General features: G+C 44.4%; 1 protein-coding gene across 1 annotated transcript in view; it reads right to left on the bottom strand.

The window, feature by feature from the left end:
• The window catches only part of LOC140384384 (uncharacterized), a 198,117-nt gene that overhangs the window by 66,475 nt on the left and 108,705 nt on the right, over positions 1-22,937 (bottom strand). Inside the window, exons 15-18 of the mRNA XM_072466033.1 lie at positions 12,258-12,450; positions 7,670-7,785; positions 7,239-7,318; positions 657-733 (exon numbers count right to left, since the gene is read on the bottom strand). Of these exons, the coding sequence (XP_072322134.1) occupies positions 657-733; positions 7,239-7,318; positions 7,670-7,785; positions 12,258-12,450 (466 nt within the window). The remainder of the gene's footprint in view (positions 1-656; positions 734-7,238; positions 7,319-7,669; positions 7,786-12,257; positions 12,451-22,937) is intronic.

Raw genomic sequence — 22,937 nt, 5'->3', positions numbered from 1 at the left:
TCCGGCATCTTAGGTCCATATAATTCTGTATGGGTCCTGTGCCTGAGTACTATTGCTTTCCAGTTCCGCGCTCAAAAGCGCAAAAATGTCGGGGGAAAAGGTCCAAAAGTCCGACCGAAACGGGAGCCACCAAATGCGCGACCATCTCCCTCATAGCTGCCACCGGAAGTCTCATAAACTGAAGAATCTTGATAGCGACTCCAACTGAGTCCCGCTAATTCATCCAGGTTAGGTATAGAACCTAGGATTTTTAAAAATATATTTTTTTATTGGCTTTTCTCTTATTTATAAACAGTTGTTGTGTGTATACATTACCTTTTTCTTGCCTGCACAAATTTACTTTATTAAAACCTAGGATCTTTGCAGCCTTTATGACTCTATCTCATATTGGACAGAAAATTACCAAACTTGGCCTTTGGGGAACTCAACTTCTGGCTGTTTTAGAAAGTAGGTATTATTGCCCCAAATTCAGATTTTGTGATATTACAAAACGCAGTAAAGATCAAAAGGTCATCCAAAGATAGCACAAGTGTCAATCATTGATGCGCAACAATATTAATGTATTAATTCACAGTTCTGAAATGAAAGCTCTCTAACATTAAAATGCACCCACACATATGCATATACATAAGCATACCTTTATATACCCTACTTACCTGAGATAGAGGTCTGATAGAGGAGACTGTCTGCTGCAGATGATCTGAGGGACTCTAGAAGGTCCCACATCTCCTTCCTGAAATTTCACAGCAAAGTAACAATGAGATTCTGAGTTCACCCAAATTTTGTTCAGTTTGGATACTTCACATTTGCGTTGACCTTTAAAGCATACGCTGCTATTTCCTTTGTGTTCTATATCCACTGCTAAATCATGAGTTTGCACAGCATGTACGAGTGTATGTCATATAAAATATCAGCTTTCTCTGTTTTATTACACTTCTGGTAGTATGTTATGTTATACTACTGAATGTAACATATATTACTCAATACTGTTGTTGATGAGGTTTTCTGAATCTTGATGAGAAAGACACAAATTCGTTCAGTAATAACAAAAGATCTATTGAGTAACTAAAACAATAATTTTGAGAGTTCTTTACTTTAATATTAATACTAGCAATAAGGTTAACAAGATCTAAATACAGTAACTATGTTTATCTACACTAACACTCTGAGCTAATCTACACTCCTGCTCTCTCGTCACAGTACACCCAAAAGAGAGAGAGAGGAGCAGAATGAGCTTGCTTTTATACCCGTTAGTACTGGCCTCTAGTGATTATCTGATTCCACTGGTTATACATTAACCCCTTATGTACATGCACATACAGAGATCACTACATCCCCCTTTTTTTGTGTTACATATTTTCTGTATGTTGTAAAGAAAATTGAACAAACATAATTGATGCAGTTTGCAAATGCATTACATAAAATCAATGAGTTAATCAGTCCAATGGTCACAAATTTAGTCTCTTAGGTTTCTTTCTTTCTTCTGTTTTCTTGTGTTTAAGTACCAACAAGTCATCATGATGTGTTCAAATGGTTGAATCACTTTTGTTGTCTGACCTGGCCTTTTTCTTGTGCTTGTGGTATCGATTCTGTATGTCATCTGCCTTGAAAACTGTGTTGCTTCTTTGTCTTGGAGCAAATATGAAGTCGTGAAATTCATTGACATGACATTTGTTTTGTGTGACCAATGTCCATGTTATGTTTCTATTCTTGTCATTGTTTTGGACTGTGCAGAGTCGTACTATGTTGTACAGGTTGTTTTTTTGTTGTAGTTGTTGTTGTAGTTGTTGTTGTTTTTGTTGTTGTTTTTGTTGTGTTCCATGACTGTTCCTTGTGGATAATTTGAGTCATTCTCAAAGTTATTGATATCAGTGTCCTTTGTGGTATCTGATGTTTCATTGAGCTTTGTGATTTGAGGTTTGTGTGAATGATCTGATGTTTCATCGATTTTGGTGACATCAGTCATTTCTGGTTGATTTGTTTCATCTTTGATCTCTTGGTGCTCCTCTTCTGGAATCAACATCTTCAAGATTTCAGTTTCTTGTAGGTTGTCAAGAGTAGATGAGGTTTTAATTGACGTGGTCTCACTGGACTCATGTGTAATTTTACTTTGATTGCCAAGATCTTTTGTACAGACGAGCTGAGATCTGTCAGTCTCGCTGTGATCTTGCACATCTTGTATGTTGATTGTGATCACATTGTTACTATTCTCACATACAGTGGTTAGACTTTCATTGTCTTCTTTTTGTTGATTAAATGAGGTGGATAGACCTTCATAGTCTTCTTCATGCATGATTGTCGCTCTGGAGTCTTCAATTGCTTCCATTCTGGAGTCTGCCAACGATCTCTCTGTGGCGGCTTCCATCGCTCTCTGTGTGGAGTTGTGCAGTGTTCTCTCAGTGGAGACGATCAGCGCTCTCTCAATGGAGTCGGTCAGTACTCTCTGTGTGGTGTCGTTTTCTTCTTGGTTATTTGACAAGTTGCTGTCATCTAATGTATCAACGATCTGCCATTCCATCATGGTATTGGATTCATCTACCATGAGTAGAGTCGTATTGAGCTTTTCAACCGTGTTGCTGATGCTGTGATTATCATATCCGAATAACTGAGTAGTATTCTTCAATAAACAAATCATCTTCTTTGGTTTCGGATTTGTTATTGTACTCTTCATTTTTAATAAACAAATAATTTTCTTTAGTTTTGGATTTGTTAATGTGCTCTTCGTGTTGAATGCTGCAAACTGCTTGTTCCAGGGAGCTGAAAAAGTTATTTTCAACTGCTGGTTGAAATTCAGGCATTGTTCTGCCTTTCGAGGTAAAGAATTTGTGTTTTGTAGCTTTAAAATTCTTATTTTTAATTTTCCTTTAAGTGGGTGTGGTCTGAGTCTTTGGACATCATGATGCATGTGACATCATGCGGAATCATCGATTGCACATGCGCAAATCGATCTTCATCCAGAGTGTGCGCTTTTTTCACCTGCGCATGCGTAGCTTCTTTCGCATGCGAAGAACGGAATTTTGCTGGTTTGCGTCTTTTCTGGACGTGCACATGTGCGTTCTGCTCTCGCTCAAGATGGATGCCGTTCAAAACGTGCATGTTCTTTACTTTCAACACTGCCTCTACCTCATGGTGAGTTTTCGCGCCGTTCTTTCTTTGGATAAATTCAAGGTGATTCCCTTAAACTTACATCACATAGTCCATCAACTAATTGATCCCTGATCATTGAGTCTCATAAATCAGAAAAATTGCAGGCTTGTGCTTGTAACTTGACGTCTGTAACAAAATTAGTGATTGGCTCGCCGTTTGTCTGGAACCTATTACGAAATGTAAACCTTTCCGTGATCTCATTAGTCTGCATTTTGCAGTGTTCTTCAAATTTTGCGCTTATCACTTTAAATTTAGTTTTGTCTTCACCGTCCAAGTAATTAAAGGAGATATAGATCCCTATAGCTTGCTGACCTGCCTGGGACAGTAGCAGTGCTATTCTTCTTGCTTCAGAGGCTATGTTTAAATCATTAGCTTCCATATATATTTGGAACTGCTGTTTAAACATTCTCCAGTTACAACTTAAGTTACCGGTAGTTTTCAGCTGCCATGGAGCTTGAATGTGGTCCATCGAATCGGTTGGTCGTCGAGGATCCGAATGCAGCGAAGTCTTCCACAGTCGAGCAGTTGGTACTTTATTTTCTTTCTTTTTTCTAACCTAATCTAACTAGTACTGTTTTTTAAAGCCAATTAGCCTGATACCATGTTTTATTACACTCCTGGTAGTATGTTATGTTATACGACTGAATGTAATATATGTTGCTCAATGCTGTTGTTGAGGTTTTCTGAATCTTGATGAGAAAGACTCAAAGTCGTCCAGCAATAAAAGATCTATTGAGTAACTAAAACAATAATTTTGTGAGTTCTTTACTTTAATATTAATACTAGCAATAAGGTTAGCAAGATCTAAATACAGTAACTATGTTTATCTACACTAACACTCTGAGCTAATCTACACTCCTGCTCTCTCGTCACAGTACACCCAAAAGAGAGGAGCAGAATGAGCTTGCTTTTATACCCCTGTTAGTACTGCCCTCTAGTGATCATCTGATTCTACTGATTACACCCTTATGTACATGCACATACAGAGGTCACTACATTCTGAACAGTAATAACTTGCTCTGATAGAAAAACATCTTGAGGCTTTTCGTAGAAGCATCATTTGACAGAAAATGGACACCTAATCAATTAAGCAGATGTTGTTGGGGTTGTTCAAATATTTGGTTAGGCATGCGTTTGAGGAGAGCTTTATACAGGTATAGTGTGTGAAAGCCAGAAACCTCTGGACCAGAGGTTTGGGTCAAGCCAGATGTGATGGGGGTCAAGGGTTGCTTGGAACACAGGAATAGACTGTGTGCAAAGCCAATAACTAGTCAGGCTCCATACCATGCTGGTGAAGCACCTTGCTGAATTGCCCAGGTAAGTTTTATTATCTTTTAAATTAAAATTGATGCACGGTACATTATCAGGGCTGGTTTAGGTCAATGGGCTAGACAGCTGGCTTGTAATGCAGAACAAAGCCAGCAGCGCGGGTCCAATTCCCGTACCGGCTGAGAATTCTGAATTCTCCCTCTGTGTACCTGGACAGACGCTGGAATGTGGCGACTAGAGGCTTTTCACAGTAACTTCATTGAAGCCTACTTGTGACAATAAAAAAGATCATTACTATTATTATTATGGAATTGTCCAGTTTTCGCTCAACTCCAGTTTTTAAGACAGCTGGATTTGGCACACTGCACTGTGGTAGTAATCATAATCCTCACATGCATAGATATACCATCACCTATCAAAACTTTTTACTTCCTAGATTTTATTTGATTTGATTTATTATTGTCACATGTATTAGTATACAGTGAAAAGTATTGTTTCTTGCATGCTGTACAAACAATGCATACCGTACATAAGGAAGGAGAGATTGCAGAATATAATGTTACAGTTATAGCAAGGTGTAGAGAAAGGATCAAGTTAATACGAGGTAGGTCCATTCAAAAGTCTGATGGCAGTAGGGAAGAAGCTGCTCTTGAGTCGGTTGGTACCTGACTTCAAACTTTGGTATCTTTTTCCTGCCGGAAGGAGGTGGAAGAGAGTATTTCCGGGGTGCGTGGGGTCCTTAATTATGCTGGCTGCCTTTCTGAGGCAGCGGGAATTATAGATAGAGTCAATGGATGGGAGGTTGGTTTGCTTGATGGACTGGGCTACATTCACGACCTTTTCTAGTTTCCTGCGGTCTTGGGTAGAGCAGGATCCATACCAAGCTGTGATACAACCAGAAAGAATGCTTTCTATGGTGCATCTGTCGACATTGGTGAGGATCGGACCTGACATGCCAAATTTCCTCAGTCTTCTGAGAAAGTAGAGTCGTTGGTGGGCTTTCTTAACTATAGTGTCGGCATGGGGGGACCAAGACAGGCTGTTGGTGATCTGTACACCTAAAAACTTGAAGCTCTCGACCCTTTGTACTTCATTCCCATTGATGTAGACAGGGGTATGTTCTCCACTACGCTTCCTAAAGTCGATGATAATCTCCTTCGTTTTGTTGACATTGAGGGAGAGATTATTGTCGTCGCACCAGTTCACCAGATTCTCTATCTCATTCCTATACTCTGTCTCGTCATTGTTTGAAATCCGACCCACTATGGTGGTGTCATCAGCAAATTTGAAGATCGAGTTGGAGGGGAATTTGGCCATAGTCATAGGTGTATAAGGAGCCTAGTAGGGGGCGGAGGACACAGCCTTGTGGGGCACCGGTGTTGACGATGATTGTGGAGGAGGTGTTGTTGACTATCTTTACTGATTGTGGTCTGTGGGTTAGAAAGTTCAGGATCCAGTCACAGAGGGAGGAGCCGAGGCCAAGGCCACGGAGTTTGGAGATGAGTTTCGTTGGAATGATGGTGTTTAAGGTTGAGCTGTAGTCGATAAATAGGAGTCTGACATAGGTGTCTTTGTTATCTAGGTGTTCTAGGGTAGAGTGCAGGGCCATGGAGATGGCGTCTGCTGTGGACCTGTTGCAGTGGTAGGCAAATTGTAGTGGATCAAGGTAATCTGGGAGGCTGGAGTTGATTCGTGCCATGACTAACCTTTCAAAGCACTTCATGATGATGGATGTCAGAGCCACTGGACGATAGTCATTAAGGCACGCTGCTTGACTTTTGTTTGGTACAGGGATGATGGTCATCTTCTTGAAGCAGATAGGGACCTCAGATTGTGGTAGAGAGACGTTGAAGATGTCTGCGAATACCCCTGCCAGCTGATCCGCGCAAGACCTGAGTGCTCGTCCGGGTACCCCATCCGGGCCAGTGGCTTTCCGTGGGTTGACGTGGTAGATGCTTGTGGAGGAGATGAGGAATCTGACCATTAGTTAAATTTGTCCAAATCCATAGAAATTTGGTAGGAGCAGGCTCTTATTTTATTTAAATGTCTGCCTCGCTGTAGGAATTTGGGTATGGAGCTGACCTCCGAGTAGTCTATCCTTGGGATTCTAGTAAAGAAGGTGGATTCCATTCAGATATCCTAGCTTTCAAAGTCTATTTTAGAGTGGGCACTCCTTATAGTAGCTAAAGGAAATGCTTCTTTCAAGTACATATTCAAAATGTCATCAGTCATGGAACAATTTACATCAAGGTCATGCATAACTGGGATCAGTTTGTAATATGGAACTTCAATCTAGAACAAAGCTTGATCAGTCTGGGATATAGGACCATCTGGCAAATTCTGAGCTGGTTCTCAAAGCGTGAAATGACAAGAATGAGGAAGAGTATCGCCCGGAAAATATACTGAAACCCTTGTCTCCTCATTTGACATAGAAGCATTGGAAAGGGAATTAGACTGTTATCTGAAAAGGAAGAATGCGCGGGAATATGGCATGGGGGGTGGGGGGGGGGGGGGGGTGGGGGAGCGGGTACAGACATGATGGGCTTGTTAAGTTTATGCCACTTGCGCTAAGTATCAGGACTTTGTGTTTGTATTAATATCTTTGTGATTGAGGAGACTATTCCAAATTATTTTACTGGAACTCCCTCCCTAACAGCACAGTGGGTGTAAAATAGTTTTAAATTATCCTATTCAATCTAATTATTTTAGTTCCAGCACACATAGCTAAATGCTAAGATGACAAATCTAGCATTAAACATCTACCTTCTCTTGGCTGATGTGAGATTTATGTTCCTCTATTGTAGTTAGCCATAATTACTCACTCATGCAGTTCCTGTAGCTGGGCGAGCTGGAGATTGTGCCCTTCTATCAATAGCTGCACTTCTTCCTCAGAAACCAAACCCTGAAAAAAAGATTGGAAAATATAATAGATTAACTTCATAGTACTGAGTGTTAGTCTAAAATATAGTTCAATTCTAACCGTAACTGATGAGTTAATGAGACGGAGTTTGACTCTGAAGAGTCTTTATGGAACTAGCATACTGTATGTACATGAGAATAAAATAAAATATTCAGCCCGCATATTCAACTATGGAGTGTATCAAAGTCAAAGCCAGTCCAGTTCTCATCGAACATTTGTGAATAAGCTTTGTCACCCAAAACCACTAGTTAGTGATCAGCATGAGGAATCTCTAGGTTACTTGTATGTTATTTTTAAATTTTCTCTTTCTGTTCAACTATGTATTACACTTACTGATTTTTCTATCGGAGAGGATGCCCAGGACATTGCAGAAGTGCAGCATTCTCTTAGCTCAGGTCTCTTGAGGCAATTCTCAAGCTCATTCCGGCTCGTTTCCTCAAGGTCTATCCCTGCGGAAGAATCATGCACAAAGGATTACAGAAGAAGTCAGTGTTGTAATTCAGTATCGTCACAAGCCTGAAATGTCTCAAGATGATTTTCTATCATGGTTGATATATGGATACATGGCTGATATTAGGATCTTGCCACGTGAGGTTTATTTATCGTAGGTTCCATGCATTTTAATGCTATTTAAATTTTGAAATGAAGAAGCCGAGGGCAAGGGTTTAGTTTGTTATTACTTCTTTCTGTCACTTGGAGGCATTAATTTCTTGTTGGTGTTAGTTCCATGGATGCTGGCTACTACATTGCCATCAAAATAACCGAGTGAGTGTCAACACACTGTTCAACTGCAGAGGGCATGACAGCTGAGCCAGATCCTGTCCTCACCCAATGTGTAATGCACTTTTAACCCAGAGGCACTGGAAAGTACTTAGGGGCTGAAACATTGGCGGAATTCTATCTAGTTCCCTGAGGGAGCTACGGCTGAATTACTATTGCCTCAAACAAGATCAACAAATGCAACTGAAACCAGGGATCAAAGCTGGAATAATGGCTCTGTAATATACCAAGCAGTGCATATACCCAAAAAACTCTAGGAAGCCTCTATTTACCTCTGTACATCCCAAATAATTTGTCTGTCAAATGCTTGTGAAATACTGCTGCACTGTAAACTGTAGACAAATGTCTCAGTCAATTTGAACACAGCTACTTCCCACAACAGCAATGAGATAAATGACAAGATAATCTATTTTAGTGGTTTTATGAGTGATGAATAATGGTCAAGATGTTTGGAGAGTTTTCTTACGCTTTTTCAGAGTGTCAAAGGATCAATTAATTCCCCCAGAGAGGGCAGAAAAGACCTCAGATTTATGAATCATCTGAAAGACAGCACCTCCAATAGTGCGTTTCCTCAGTACAATATTAAGTGTCCACCTGGATCATGGTTTTTGGGGCTTGAACCTATAATCTTCTGATTCACAGGCAAGAGTCCTATGCCAAGGTTGACACCTTGGCCTCAATGTAACCTTAAAATACACAATTGGTAAGAGCTGGACTGAGAGGGAAGCCCCTTTGACAGTACTGTTGTGCGACCCAGGCAATCTTTACTCTTCTGCCTCATTTAAATATCCCGACGCGGACTTTCACCTGCAGGACGTAGGATGAAAAATCAGCAGCTACTGAACACCAAGAGGAAACAAAGAATATGGGGCGGGATTCTCCGACCCCCCGCCGGGTCGGAGAATCGCTGGGGGTCGGCGTGAATCCCGCCCCTGCCAGCCTCCGAATTCTCCCACCCCCCAAAAGTCGCCACGGCGTGAATCGCGCTGCCCGCCTCGGAGAATGGCGGGGACCGACGGGACTCGGGGCCGCCCGAATTCTCCGGCCCGCGATGGGTCGAGTTCCCGCCTGTTTTTGCCGGGTCCTGTCATGATATTTAGATCAGCATATCAGGTGCAATCAAACACACACTGATGGACATGCAGTAGGACCAACCAACACACACACAACATCGCAGCCAATCACCAGTGAGAGCACACGCACTATAAAAACAGGGGACACTACAGTTCCCGCTCATTCCAGCAGCAACCAGCTCAGAGCACTGAGCTCAGAGCCTGCCACTCAGACATTCACCATGTGCTGAGTGCCTCACCCAGATAGCAATAGGGCAGGGTCCACAGATTAGCTGGTAATGCACGTACCCAAGTTAGCAGTGTGCTGTTACAATTGAGTAGTTAATAAAATTGAGTTACGCCATCTCCAGCAGTGTTGGATCGTTTGTACATCAGAACACCCAACACGACATGATACCAGAAGTGGACGCAAACCAGCGCCTGTGAGACCTACCTGCAACGTATCAGCAATCCGCCGTCCTGCACCATGGAGAGCATCGACCCGCCGCCGCCGCTCCGAATCGCTGGCAGTCTCGGGGTCAATTGGAAACTGTTCAAGCAGCGCTTCCAACTCTTCCTCGAGGCCACAGACAGGGAGAATGCGTCGGAAACCAGGAGGATTGCCTTTCTCCTCTCCACGGCAGGGCAACATGCCATCCACATCTTTAACTCCCTTACATTTGCAGAAGGCGAGGACAAAACTAGATACAAGACGGTGCTCCTGAAGTTCGACGAACACTTCAGCGTTGAAGTAAATGAGAGCTTCGAGAGGTACCTGTTCCAGCAGCGCCTGCAGGGTAAGGACGAACCTTTCCAGTCTTACTTAACACACCTCCGCATCCTCACGCAGTCCTGTGGCTATGGGACCACCTCTGACTCCATGATACGCGACCAGATAGTTTTCGGAGTCATGTCGGACACCCTGCGCCAGCAGCTCCTTCGGCTCAAGCAACTCACCCTGGCGACTGCCATCGAGACCTGCGTCCTGCATGAAAACGCCACCAGCCGGTACTCACACATCCAGGCGGCCGAAACAGCGCGGCACGGGCCTCACGAGGCACAGCGGGTCCAGACGATCAAGTAATGGCTGCGGCCTGGAGGAGGCCGGCCATTTCGCTCGCTTTCCGAGGCCTCCCGCTCTTGTACGCGCCAAATGAAGGGACGCTGACGCAGAGGAACATGATGCGCAGGCGCGCACTACGCAAGACCGCACCGCGCATGCGCGGTGGCGCAACGAACGCACTGATGTCACGACGTGCGGCAACTGTGGCTCCGCCCATTTAAAGCGGCAATGTCCTGCCAAAGCGCGATAATGCCTACACTGTGGCAGGTTGGCCCACTATGCTGCCTGATGTCGAGCAGCTCACCCTGCCAACTCGTACCCGTTTAACCAGCCTCGCAGAAACGTTCAGGCAATTCAACCCACGTTCACTGAGTCCGATCCAGACGTCACACAGACCAGTAGACCAGTGACACTGAGGACAGGGAGCCCTTCCGCGTTGCTGTCATCAACAAGAACAAGCTGTCGAATGCACCAGCCGCTGCCAGTGCACAGCCATGATCCGGATGACGAGTGGTGTGCCACCCTGACGGTCAACCCGAATTCGTCGCCCACCTGAGAGACTTAATTTATGAACCTTTTCATATTGGACTCACTGACTTGTTCTGACATACTGTTTCAGACTTTTTGCCATACCGTTTAAGATTTTGTTATTGTTTGTTAATAACATTGGTTTCGTTCTTGGTGTAACATAGTTAGTTTCTGCACCTGGCACCTTCCTGTGTATATAGTATACCCACATGTACATATTGTTGTAAATATTGCACACACATGATTAGATGCACTCACCACACTTCTTTATTTATTATCATGTAGGCACATATTCTTTGCGAAAAGGGGGGATATCATGATATTTAGATCAGCATATCATGGTGCAATCAAACACACACTGATGGACATGCAGTAGGACCAACCAACACACACACAACATCGCAGCCAATCACCAGTGAGAGCACACGCACTATAAAAACAGGGGACACTACAGTTCCCGCTCATTCCAGCAGCAGCCAGCTCAGAGCACCGAGCTCAGAGCCTGCCACTCAGACATTCACCATGTGCTGAGTGCCTCACCCAGATAGTGATAGGACAGGGCCCACAGATTAGCTGGTAATGCACGTACCCAAGTTAGCTGTGTGCTGTTACAGTTGAGTAGTTAATAAAATTGAGTTACACCATCTCCAGCCGTGTTGGATCGTTTGTACATCAGAACACCCAACATGACAGGTCCCGCCGGTGTAAATCAAGGTAGGTCCCTACCAGCGGGACCCAGCCCTGTGAACGGCCTCCGGGGTCCTCGGGGTGGCGCGGGGCGATCTGGCCCCGGGGAGTGCCCCCACGGTGGCCTGGCCCGTGGGCCTGTGCCGTGGGGGCACTCTATTCCTACGCGCCGGCAGTGTAGGCCTCCGTAATGGCCTGCGCATAGGTGAACCCCCCCTGCGCATGCGCGGGGATGACGTCAGCAGACGCTGACGCTCCCGTGCATGCGGGACCCGCGCCGGACGGCTGAGTCCCTTCGGCCCCGACTGGCGTGGCGCCAAAGGCCTTCCACACCGGCTGGCGGGGTGCAAACCACTCCAGCGCCGTCCTAGCCCCTGAAGGTGCGGAGGATTCCGCACCTTTGGGGCGGCCCAACGATGGGGTGGTTCCCGCCACTCCACTGCGCCGTTTCTGCCTGCCCCGCCGATTCCCGGAGAATCACGCCCATGGTCCGTAGAACTGTAAACTCACTTGGGGCAGAGATGCTGGAGGTTTTCTTCTAAGATCAAGAGAATCTTCTTCTCACCCTGTTCCTGAACGATTTGTACATTTCCAACTAAAATAGTATCAGTGTCCAAATTATAAAATCAGATTTAGACATTTGTGGGCTCCATTTGCCTGCAACAGTCGGTCTTAATGCTAAGAGTTTAAATGGCAGTGAGAGGGTAGTATTCGGTTGCCATTTTATCATACCACCTGCACTGTTTCCCGCTGGGTAAAAATTGGGGTTCTTTTTAGTACATTTAAAATTATTTTTCACAGCTAGTTTTACCTGTAGCATCCAAGACAAGTTCCTGTAGACTCCAAGCCTCAGTGGACTGGTCCTTCCACATTAATTCCTCCATCTCCTCCAAGTGGAGGCTGATGCATAGGGCCGCCACAGTTTTAGCTGGTGAGCGTGAAGATTTTGGGGTAAAAAGTTGAAGTTCTACATTACTCACATGTTTCTGTTCCATCCGTAGATCCTGAGAAGAAGTTAATGTAGGGGAATCAGCCACTTTACTAGGGTACAATTGCATTTTACTTAATTTATTTACTCTATTTAAGTTCTGCTCATCAAGTTGAGGAGTGTCAGCGTTGCACAGCAAAACATTGTTCCATTTTCTTCCCTGAGGCACCAACACCATCATAAAGCTTTATTTACATGTTCCCATGTTGTTGTTCTTAGGTCAAGGTCAGCACAGGTTAAATGCAGAGTAAAGCTTTCTTTTCACTAATCGTTCACAGTTTAGTACCGTCACAAAGAATCCTTTAATAAAGTGAAGTCACCATAGTCCCACCAAATGACCATAGGCTGCTTTCCCCTTTGAGGGGAGAGCTGACTGGTGGTGATTTAGCCTGAGGATCATCACACCTCAAGCGAGGGACAAGATTGAGAAGGTGGGCCTTTTAGAAAAACATTTTATTTTATTATATTGGAGGCATTTTCAAATTTGTACATAACAAAGAAGAAAAACAAAAAACAATCACGGCAACAGCAAACAGCCAAAATATCCTTACACCCCCCCAAAACTCTTCAGTCTACTCCACCTGCTGCCACCCGAGTGCCCGCCCCCTCTTTTTAAAATTTGTAATCCAGATCCCCAGCCCAAACAGAAAATGACCGCCCTCCCCACTTCAGATACCTGAACCCATTCCCCTTCGGCAACTGGTATGTCCCCTCTAGCTCCTCCAAGTCTGCAAAATTCCTTCCAACAAACAAATCCCTAAAATATTTTTATCCCCACCTGCCCCCACCCCCAGAACCTTGCATCCAACCCCACCGGGGCAAAGCTATGATTGTTGCAAATAGGCACCCAAAGAGACCATGCCTTCCATTCTAACTTGCTTCTGGCACTGGATCCACGCCCACAATGCTGATATCACCACCGGGCTAGTGGAGTATCTGGCCAGCAAGAATGGAAGAGTACCAGCAATAGTGCCCTCAAACTGGTCCCTTTACACAAGGCCACCTCCATCCGCGCCCACACCAACTGCTCCTCCACCGCCCACTTCCTAACCATTGCAATGCTTTCTGCCCAATAATAGATTAGCAAGTTCAGCAACACTAACCCTACTCCCTGTCAATCCCTCTCCAAGAACCCCGTCCTAGCCCGCAGAGCCTTAACTGCCCACACAAATCTCAAAATCATCCCATTAACATTTCTAAAAACGGATTTGGGCACATAGACCAAGAGATTCTGAAATACAAACAAAAGCCTCAGCAACAATGTCATCTTCATCGTCTGGACCTGAACAGCCAACGACAATTGCAGCACATCCCACCTCTTAAGGTACGACTTCATTCCTTCCACCTACCGTGCCAAATTCAACTTATGCAGCTGGGCCCCACTTGTATCCCAAGATACTGAAAACTCTCCCCCACCAGCTTCCCTGGACTCCTCCCCTGTCCCCGGGCATTAATTGGGAATATCTCACTTTTCTCCATGTTGTGCTTACACCCCGAAAAGAGGTTAAACTCCAAAAAAATCCCCATGATCCTGTTGAAGCTCCAGACTGGGTCCGAAATATACAGCAGAAAATCATCTGTGTACAAAGAAACGTGGTGCTCCACCCCCTTCCCCCTCCTGCTCCGGAGGATGACGTTAAGGAGAAAGATCGGGAGGGTCTGAATAACAAACAGGAACCTTGGCAGCACATTCATCTTTATCACCTATACCCTCCCTGCCATCGTCAAGTGTAAAGTGTCCCAACTCTTAAGGTCCCCCTTAACCACCTTCATGAACACTATCAAATTCCACCTGTGCATCGTGGCCCACTCACGTGTCACCTGAATCCCCAAATACCTAAATCTCTCTCTAGCCACCTTAAACGGTAGTGCCCCCAAATCCAAATTGGCCCTCCCACCACCGCATTCACCGGAAACAGCTTGCTCTTCCCTACATTCAGCTTATACCCGGAAAAGGCCCCAAACCTCTCCTCTAGCAGGCCCATGATACTGTCCATACTTTCCAGCGGGTCAGATACAAACAACTATTCGTCTGTGTACAACGACACCCGGTGCTCCCCCACCCCCCCACTTAATCCCTCGCCACTCAGCGGACCCCCGAAGGGCTATCGCCAAGGGTTCAATCGCCACCGCAAGTAACAATGGTGACAGTGGGCACTCCTGCCTCGTTCTCTTGTGCAACCCAAACCAAGCTCAACTCATCTTGTTCATACGCACGCTTGCCACCGAGGATGAATACTAAAGACGCACCCACGCCACAAACTTTGGCCCAAACCCAAACCTACCCAGAATTCCGAACAGGTACTTCTATTCTACCCGGTCAAAGGCCTTCTCCGCATCCATAGATACAATATTCTCAGGTGCCCACCTTCCCTGACGGAGTCATAACTACATTCAAAAGTCTCCTGATGTTGTTGGAGAGCTGCCTATCCTTCACAAAACCTTTGATCGATCCTCAGAGACCACCTCTGGCACGCACCCCTCCATCCTACTCACCAACATCTTCGCCAGTATTTTTACATCTGTATTTAACAAAGAGATGGGCCTGTACAACCCACGTTCCAGTGGATTCTTCCCCTTCTTTGGAATCAATGAAATTGATGCCTGTGACAGCATCGCTGGCAAGTCCCCCCTCTCCCCCGCCTCACTGAACATCCCCAACAAGTGGGGAGCCAACTCTGTCGTAAACCGCTCATAAAACTCCGCCGGAAAACCTCCACCCTGGCCTTTGCACCTGCCCTGATATAAGCCTAACATCCAGCCAATGCAGCGCATGGTCTGATATCACAATTCCCAAATACTCTGCCCCCACCATTCCCGTCAGCACCACCCAACTCACCACGGAAAAATCGATTCCAGAATATACCTTATACATGTGCAAGAAGAAGGAGCACTCCCTTTCTCCAAACCTCCACAGATCCACCATCCCCATTTGCTCCATAAACCCTCCCAGCTCCTTCACTATCCTCAACCTTCCTATTGACTTGGGGATCGACCTGTCTACCTTCAGCTCCATCACACAGCTGAAATCCCTGCCCATAATCAGCTGGTGCGTATCCAAGTCCGAAATCGCCCCCAGTAACCCCTTTACAAATCCTGCATTGTCCCATTTAGGCACACATACATCAACTAACACTACCGGCATCCCCTCCAGCACCCCATTCACTATCACATACCTTCCCCCGGGTCCCACATCTCCCTGGCCCCCACGAACCCCGTTCTCTTGCTCAACAAAATGGCCACACTCCTCGACTTTGAATCAAATGCCGAGTAAAATACTTGCCCCACCCATCCCTTCCTCAGCCTACCCTCATCCTTCAATCAGAAATCATCTCCGCTCTCAACCCCCTCAGGTGTGCAAAAACCCGGGATCTCTTGACCGGTCCATTTAGCCCCCGGACGTTCCACGTCACAACTCTTACCGGAGGCTTATGCCTCCATTCCCCTCTAATGTCTGCCATCATCCCCCATCAGTTCTGCCTCACCGATTCTGAAACGGGTGTATCCAAGTTGGCCCCCTCTCCGCCATGACGACGCTCAACCTGCAAACCTGCCATGTCGCAATTCCCCTCCCGCCAACCTGGCCACCCCTCGCAACCACCTCCCCCACCTCACCTCCATTGCTAGCGTAGCAACTCTCACCCAAAGGCTCCCTTCGCACACTCTCCCATCCCTTTCCCCATCAATCCCTCTTTAGTTTGCGCAACCAGACCCTAATCCCCCTGAATAACGACAATACTTTCGACACCACACATTGGACCCCTTGCATGCAAAAAACACCAAAATTCACAAACAACCTCTTTCTAAAAACAAAACAAAAGGTGGGAGGGGGGAGCGATCGCCCCTTACAAACTTACAGCTTTTTAAAATTCCCCCTTCGGCAACACAAAACAGCCGTAACACCCAACCTTTGCAGACTTAACCCCTCCATCTCACACTGCCCGTCAGTTCTCCCCAACCTATGGTCCCTTATAAAGTAATTCACCTCTTCAAATTAAGAGGATTGTATTTTGTTTATTTTATTACTGATTGATTGCTTATATGTTTGTTATGTATCTTCCTTATTTGAATAAAAATATTTTTAAAAAGTTACATGGAATGTTAGGGGGTTAAATGGTCCAGTAAAATGCTCCAAGGTGCTCGCACATCTCAAGAGCCTCAACACAGAAGTGGCATTCCATCAAGGAAAACATCTTCATATTAAAGATCACATCAGATTACGCAAAGCGTAGGTTGGTCAGGTTTTTCACACTATCTTTAACAGCAAGGCTAGGGAAATGGAGATTTTGATAAACAAGAAACAATAGAGTCCAATTTGCCCCCTCAAATGTAATCTCAGACCCTGATGGACGGTACGCAATAGTTAGCGCCACGCTTCCTCAAACCCCTGTGAGTCTTGGTGAATGTCTATCCCCAACCGGGATGACACAAAATTAATTATTTTATTTCATTTTTTAATATAAATTCATAGAACCCAATTATTTTTTTTCAAATTAAGGGGCATTTTAGCGTGGCAAATCCACCTACCCTGCACATCTTTTGGGTTGTGGGGGTGAGACCCACGCAGACACGGGGAGAATGTGCAAACTCCACACGGACAGTGACCCAGGGCCAGGATCGAACCTGGGACCTCGGTGCAGTGAGGCAGCAGTGCTAATCACTGCACCACCATGTCGCCTATTATTTTATTTCTATCCTCCCTTCCCAACTTAGAACCCATCATCTGCTCTTTGGTGGGGGCTTGAACTGTGTCTTGGTCACAAAGTTAGATCGCTCAAATCTGAAGCCTCTTGCCTTTTCTTGCATTTCCAAAGCTCTCTCCTCCAAGACTCAAGACAGATGCATGGACCTTTGGTGTTTCCTACATCCGGACACGAAAGGCTTCTCCTACTTTTCTAATGTCCACCACACTTATTCACGTATCAACTATATTTTTCTTAAACAATGCTCTTCCCCCCGCAGTATGAAATGAAATGAAATGAAAATCGCTTATTGTCACAAGTAGGCTTCAAATGAGGTTGCTGGAAAAATCCCTAGTCGCAACATTCCGGCGCCTGTTTGGGGAGGCTGGTACGGGAATTGAACCGTGCTGCAAGTCATAGCCATATCAGACCAAGCGCCTCATTCCCTGGACTTGGTTCTTACACTGGCTAATGGTCTAACTCCATGGAAGTTTGATACAGCCCATTATCCGACAAGAAATTTTGCAAACTATATCCACCAACACAGATGATTTTATTAAAATAAATAAATCTGATTCCACCACCCCTTCAATATTGCGGAAGACCCTTAAGGCAGTCCTTCGAAGTAACATAGAGCGGGTTTCTCCCAAAAGGGAACAAAATCCCCTAGAATAAAAGCGATTTTATTCCGTGTATCACGGCACTCGCAATGCCGAATATGGTGATATCATGGTTGTGCTGTAATTCACTGACTGACCACTAGGAGTCTCATTAGTATATAAGCGAATGTTAAGAGTCAGGTGACCTCAGACTGACTGGACAGCAGGGAAGACAGAGGTTGCTTGTGCATGAAATTACTATTATTCATCTGTTGTTTTCCCAGTTTTTAAAAATAAATTTAGAGTACCCAATTATTTTTTTCCAATTAAGGGACAATTTAACTTGGCCAATCCACCTAACCTGCACACCTTTGGGTTGTGGGGGTGAAACCCATGCAGACATGGGGAGAATGTGCAAACTCCACACGGACAGTGACCCAGGGCCAGGATTCAAATCCGGGTCCTCAGCGCCGAACCCGGGTCCTCAGCGCGTTTTCCCACAGCTAATGTTAATAAATCGTTTATAGATTTAGCTACAAGTGTTCTTGTAATCTAAATAAGGCCACCCGATGAGAAAATGCTGATTAAATAGGCTTTGGCACCAATGTCTAACTTCAATTAGACCACTGTACTGCTCACTTCAAGTGATAGCAGCTATTTGTCCTCATCAACCGCATTTATTTTAAATGGAGTGTCAGTTTGCATTTTTTTTAGTGCTGGAAAACTTTTTTATGTCTCCAAAATATTCTTCTCTGTTATTACTCCAGCAAACAAACAGAAATGTGGCGCGACGGGGCGGAGAATCCAGCCCAGGGTCTTGCTTTCTGCCTCTTGCACGATGCTGACTGATCTGGGGTTGAGCTTAGAGTAGCAATTCTGAGCAAAATTTTCTGATTAAAATAAATGCAGTTGATGAGGACAAATGGCTGCTACCACTTGAAGTGAGCAGTACAGTGTCCAATTGAAATTAGACATTGGCGCCAAAGCCTATTTCATCAGCATGACTGATTTTAAAAATCTAAAAATTAGCCAATTAGAAGAAATCACAAAATATCTTAGAGACTATAATGGTGCAAGCATTAAATGTTATGGTACAACCCAAAGATGTGCACATTAGGTGGATTGGCGATGCTAAATTGCCCCTTAATTGGAAAAAAATTATTGGGTAATCCAAAATTTAAAAAATTTAAAAATGAGATTTAAAAATAATTAAATGTTATGGTGCTTGTGACCTGAGTGTGGCGGTGAAAGAACACAGTTTATTCCATCCCAATCTGTATTGTATCCAACGGCTTAGATTCATCATTAGATGATCAGTCCTGTGAAGAATTAGGTCTAGTGCAGTTGGTATATAGCATCCACAAAGGATTGGATTAACACTCCAACAATTCTGAGAACACTATCAGCAAATTCAGCAATGTGTTCACTGATTTTAGTGCACTACCATTCGCCAACGAGATCTGATTTAAAGAGATGCATTATCTCAAGCACCGATACAAACTATTAGTAATGAAATTGCTGAAGACGTAGATCTGCATGTCAATCTAATTTCTACCCTACCACCCATATCAGATACGAAACCACAAGTTATCAAGAAGGTAGAAGAACCTACCAATGGGGTAAATTCCATGGTATGTGTGAAACAAAAAAAATGGTGATGCTCGTATAGGCATGGATCCCAAAGATCTTCACGAAAAAAGTGTACATATTGTAAAACAATCATTACAGAAAGCAATGGAGAGCCAATCTGATCCCTACCTCGCAAAATCACATTACAAAGCATTACCATTGACACATGGTAGATCGTCAGCAGAGTTACTCGTGAATAGAAGGTTGCGTACCACGTTTCCATATTTGGCAAAGAAGGAAGAGAATGGAGTGGTACTGCAGGAAATGCAAAACATTAAAGCAAACCAAAAGCAGTTTTATGATAGGGTATCTGGAATTTTACCACCTCCGAGTAGTGATGACATTGTGAGAATAGAAGTTCGGGCAATTGATCGAGAAAAGCCATTGTGCTTGAAGAAGTACAGACAGAGGATGGGTTGATTTTAAGAAGAAATTGTTGCGCATTCTTGAAAACCAGAGAAGACTTTCACAACAATGTGACGGATGATGAATCGACGTCAGAAACAAAGTCAGCTGCAGTGTCAGATAGTTCAGCAGTTCCTGAGCATGGGAATGTCATGGGGAACACCAAGAGGAAACCCACGCAGACACGGGGAGAACGTGCAGACTCCGCACAGTGACCCAAGCTGGGAATCGAACCTGGGACACATGAGCTGAAGCAACATTGCTAACCACTGTGCTACCGTGCCGCCCGGGTAGGTTTGGTCTTGGTCAAAAATTTATCTCATGGATCCACCTTCTTTACACCTCCCCTACCGCAAGTGTGCACACTAACTCTTCGCATTCGGAGTACTTTCCCCTTTCCAGACCACAGCAGATATGTCCCCTGTCCCCATTGCTCTTCTCCATAGCAAGAGAACCCCTATCAATAGCCTTGAAATCGTCCATGCTGTTGAAGGGTCTCCTCCAAGCTGGTGCAGAACATTGTGTATCCTTATATACTGATGACCTCCTTTTATACATTACATGTGCGTCGATGATATAATGAACATTCTCAGCACCTTCGGCTCTTTTTCCAGCTAGAAACTGAACATTAACAAAAGCGAGTGTTTTCCAGTTAATTCCAATGACAAACATATCCCTCCCATATTTCCGTATATGTGGTGCCAGCTTTCGCTACCTAGGCGTCAACATAGCTGATTCGCTCCCGACCCTTCATAGAATAAATTACTCGAGCCTGTTCGCCAAACTTAAGGCAGATTTGCACCATTGGAATTGTTTACCTTTCTCCTTAGCTTGTAGGATACATTCCATAAAAATGAAATTCTACTCAGTTTTTGTTTCTTTTTCAATGTCTCCCCATCTTCCTACCATGACCACTTTTTGCCTTGGTTAAAAAGCTAATATCCTTGTTCATCTGGGTGGGCAGATTCCCTAGAGGCCGCAGAGTGACACTTCAGAGGGGGAGATAAGTTGTTGGTTTGGCTCTTCCTATTTTACTGTATTATCATTGGGTGGCCAAAGTCAAATACACTATCGGGGGATCAGTTGAGGGGTTCTACCCAAGATGGCAGTTACTCATTGCTTATTTTAAGGAATTAGTTACCGTCAGTTGCTAAAGGTTTTGGGGGGTTTGGTTTTTATTTTTTGTTTCTTTTATGGATGAAGTGCATTTGGTCAGTTGTGTTTGTGTTACGTTGTTCTGTGTTACATACCATAGCCATAGAATTTACAGTGCAGGAGGAGGCCATTCGGCCCATTGAGTCTGCACCAGCCCTTGGAAAGAGCACCCTACACAAGCCCACACCATCACTCTATCCCTGTAACCCAGTAACTCCACCCAACCCAGTCTTTTTTTTGGACACAAAGGGCAATTTAGCATAGCCAATCCACCTAATGTGCACATCTTTGGACTGTGGGAGGAAACCGGAGCGCCCGGAGGAAACCCACGCAGACACGGGGAGAACATGCAGACTCCGCACAGACAGTGACCCAAGCGGGGAATCGAACCTGGGACCCTGGAGCTGTGCAGCAACTATGCTAACCACTATGCTACCGTGCTGCCCATCTGCTGTTTGTGATGATGGTTTTGTTATAAAATTCATTGTAAATGAAAAATCATTAATAAAAATATTTAAAAAAATTATTATTGGCGGCCAATATCCAAAAAATCCAAACACGGTGTCATGACCCAAGTCAAAAATGTGCCTTATGGAGGCACATTCCTGCTGCTCATCCTCTCTTCCTGCCTTTGTCTGTGCCCCACTGACCTTTTACCTTTCGAAATTCATGTCAAACCCTGTCATGATATCCACGGTAAGAATATGGAAACAACTTTGTCAACATTTTATGCTTTCTGCTCCTTCTCTACTGGGCCCTATTTGCAATAACCTCTTGTTTTTGCCCTCCGTGCTTGACTGGGCATTCGCTTTGTGGAGGGGGAAGGGTCTTGTGTGTTTTTCCGACCAGTTTGTAGTTGGGAACTTTTTGTCAGTTTCAGTGAGTCCATGGACAAATTTAATTTACCTATATCTAGTCAAGTCAGATAATTGGTCTGCTCGCACTTTCTATCCTTCCTTCAATCACCTCCAAGTACATTGGAGAGGATTTTGTCTGTGTCTCAAACCAGGAGTAGTTCTATCTCAAGGTTGTATGATCTCATGATATCACCTGGGTGCTTCCCTCTCCAGAAGACGAGAATGGACTAGGAAGCTGAGCTTGGGCTCTGCCTAACAGATGACAGGTGCGAGGAGGTCCTATCTGTCCTCCTGTGGCTCTGTTAAGCTTAATTCAATTTGGCGTTCTGCACAGAATTCACTTTACCAAGGTGAGAATTAGTGGGTTTTCTCCCAACATCGACAACAAATGTGACAGATGCTCGCTCACCCCTGCTGAGCATAGCCACATGTCCTGGTCCTGCCCAAAGCTATTCAGCTTCTGAACATCCTTTTTTGATACTCTCCAATATTCTGGATACTGACCAACAGTTCTGTCCTTCAACAGCCATATTTGGACTCTCACTCAAACATGCCAGTCTCACCAAGGTTGAAGCAGACGTTATCGCATTTGCTTCATTAATAGCTCACAGATGGATTTTATTAACCTGGAAGTCACCAATTGCTCCATCCTGGTGAGAAGACTTGATGTCCTTTTTATATCTGGAGAAGATTAAACATCTTGAGGGGTTCGACTGAGAAATGTTATTGTAGATGGCAACCATTTATCTCTTTCTTCAAATAATTCATTACTGTCAACTGTTCAGTTTACTGTTTTCTTTTTACATCATTTTGTGTTGTATATCTGTTTTTTTGGAGGGTAGGGAGCTGAATTTATAACTATGTATTGTTCTCTGTTTTCCTGCTCCTTTCCCCATTTGAAAATCAGTTAAAAAATATATATATTTTTTAAATGGGTGCTAAAAGAATGGCCCCATTATTAGGGCCAAAGATTGCTTATACTGCTTTCGTGATCTTTGTGAGATTGATGACCTTTCCTGATTTGGTGATGCTGAAAATGAAGGTTTTTCTGTGTTCTTTGCATCAAAGCCTGAAGAGAACTTTGATCATGAAAACATGTCCTCACCTTATTCCTCCTGGAATTTTGTGGCTATGAGATTGTCTGCATGTTGTGTCCATGCAACAGCATCCTCATAT

The sequence above is a fragment of the Scyliorhinus torazame genome, chromosome 10 (assembly GCF_047496885.1).
Source record: "Scyliorhinus torazame isolate Kashiwa2021f chromosome 10, sScyTor2.1, whole genome shotgun sequence".
NCBI lineage: Eukaryota > Metazoa > Chordata > Chondrichthyes > Carcharhiniformes > Scyliorhinidae > Scyliorhinus > Scyliorhinus torazame.
The sequence above is the reverse complement of the archived record's forward strand: the minus strand, read 5'-3'. Positions and strand labels throughout refer to the sequence as shown.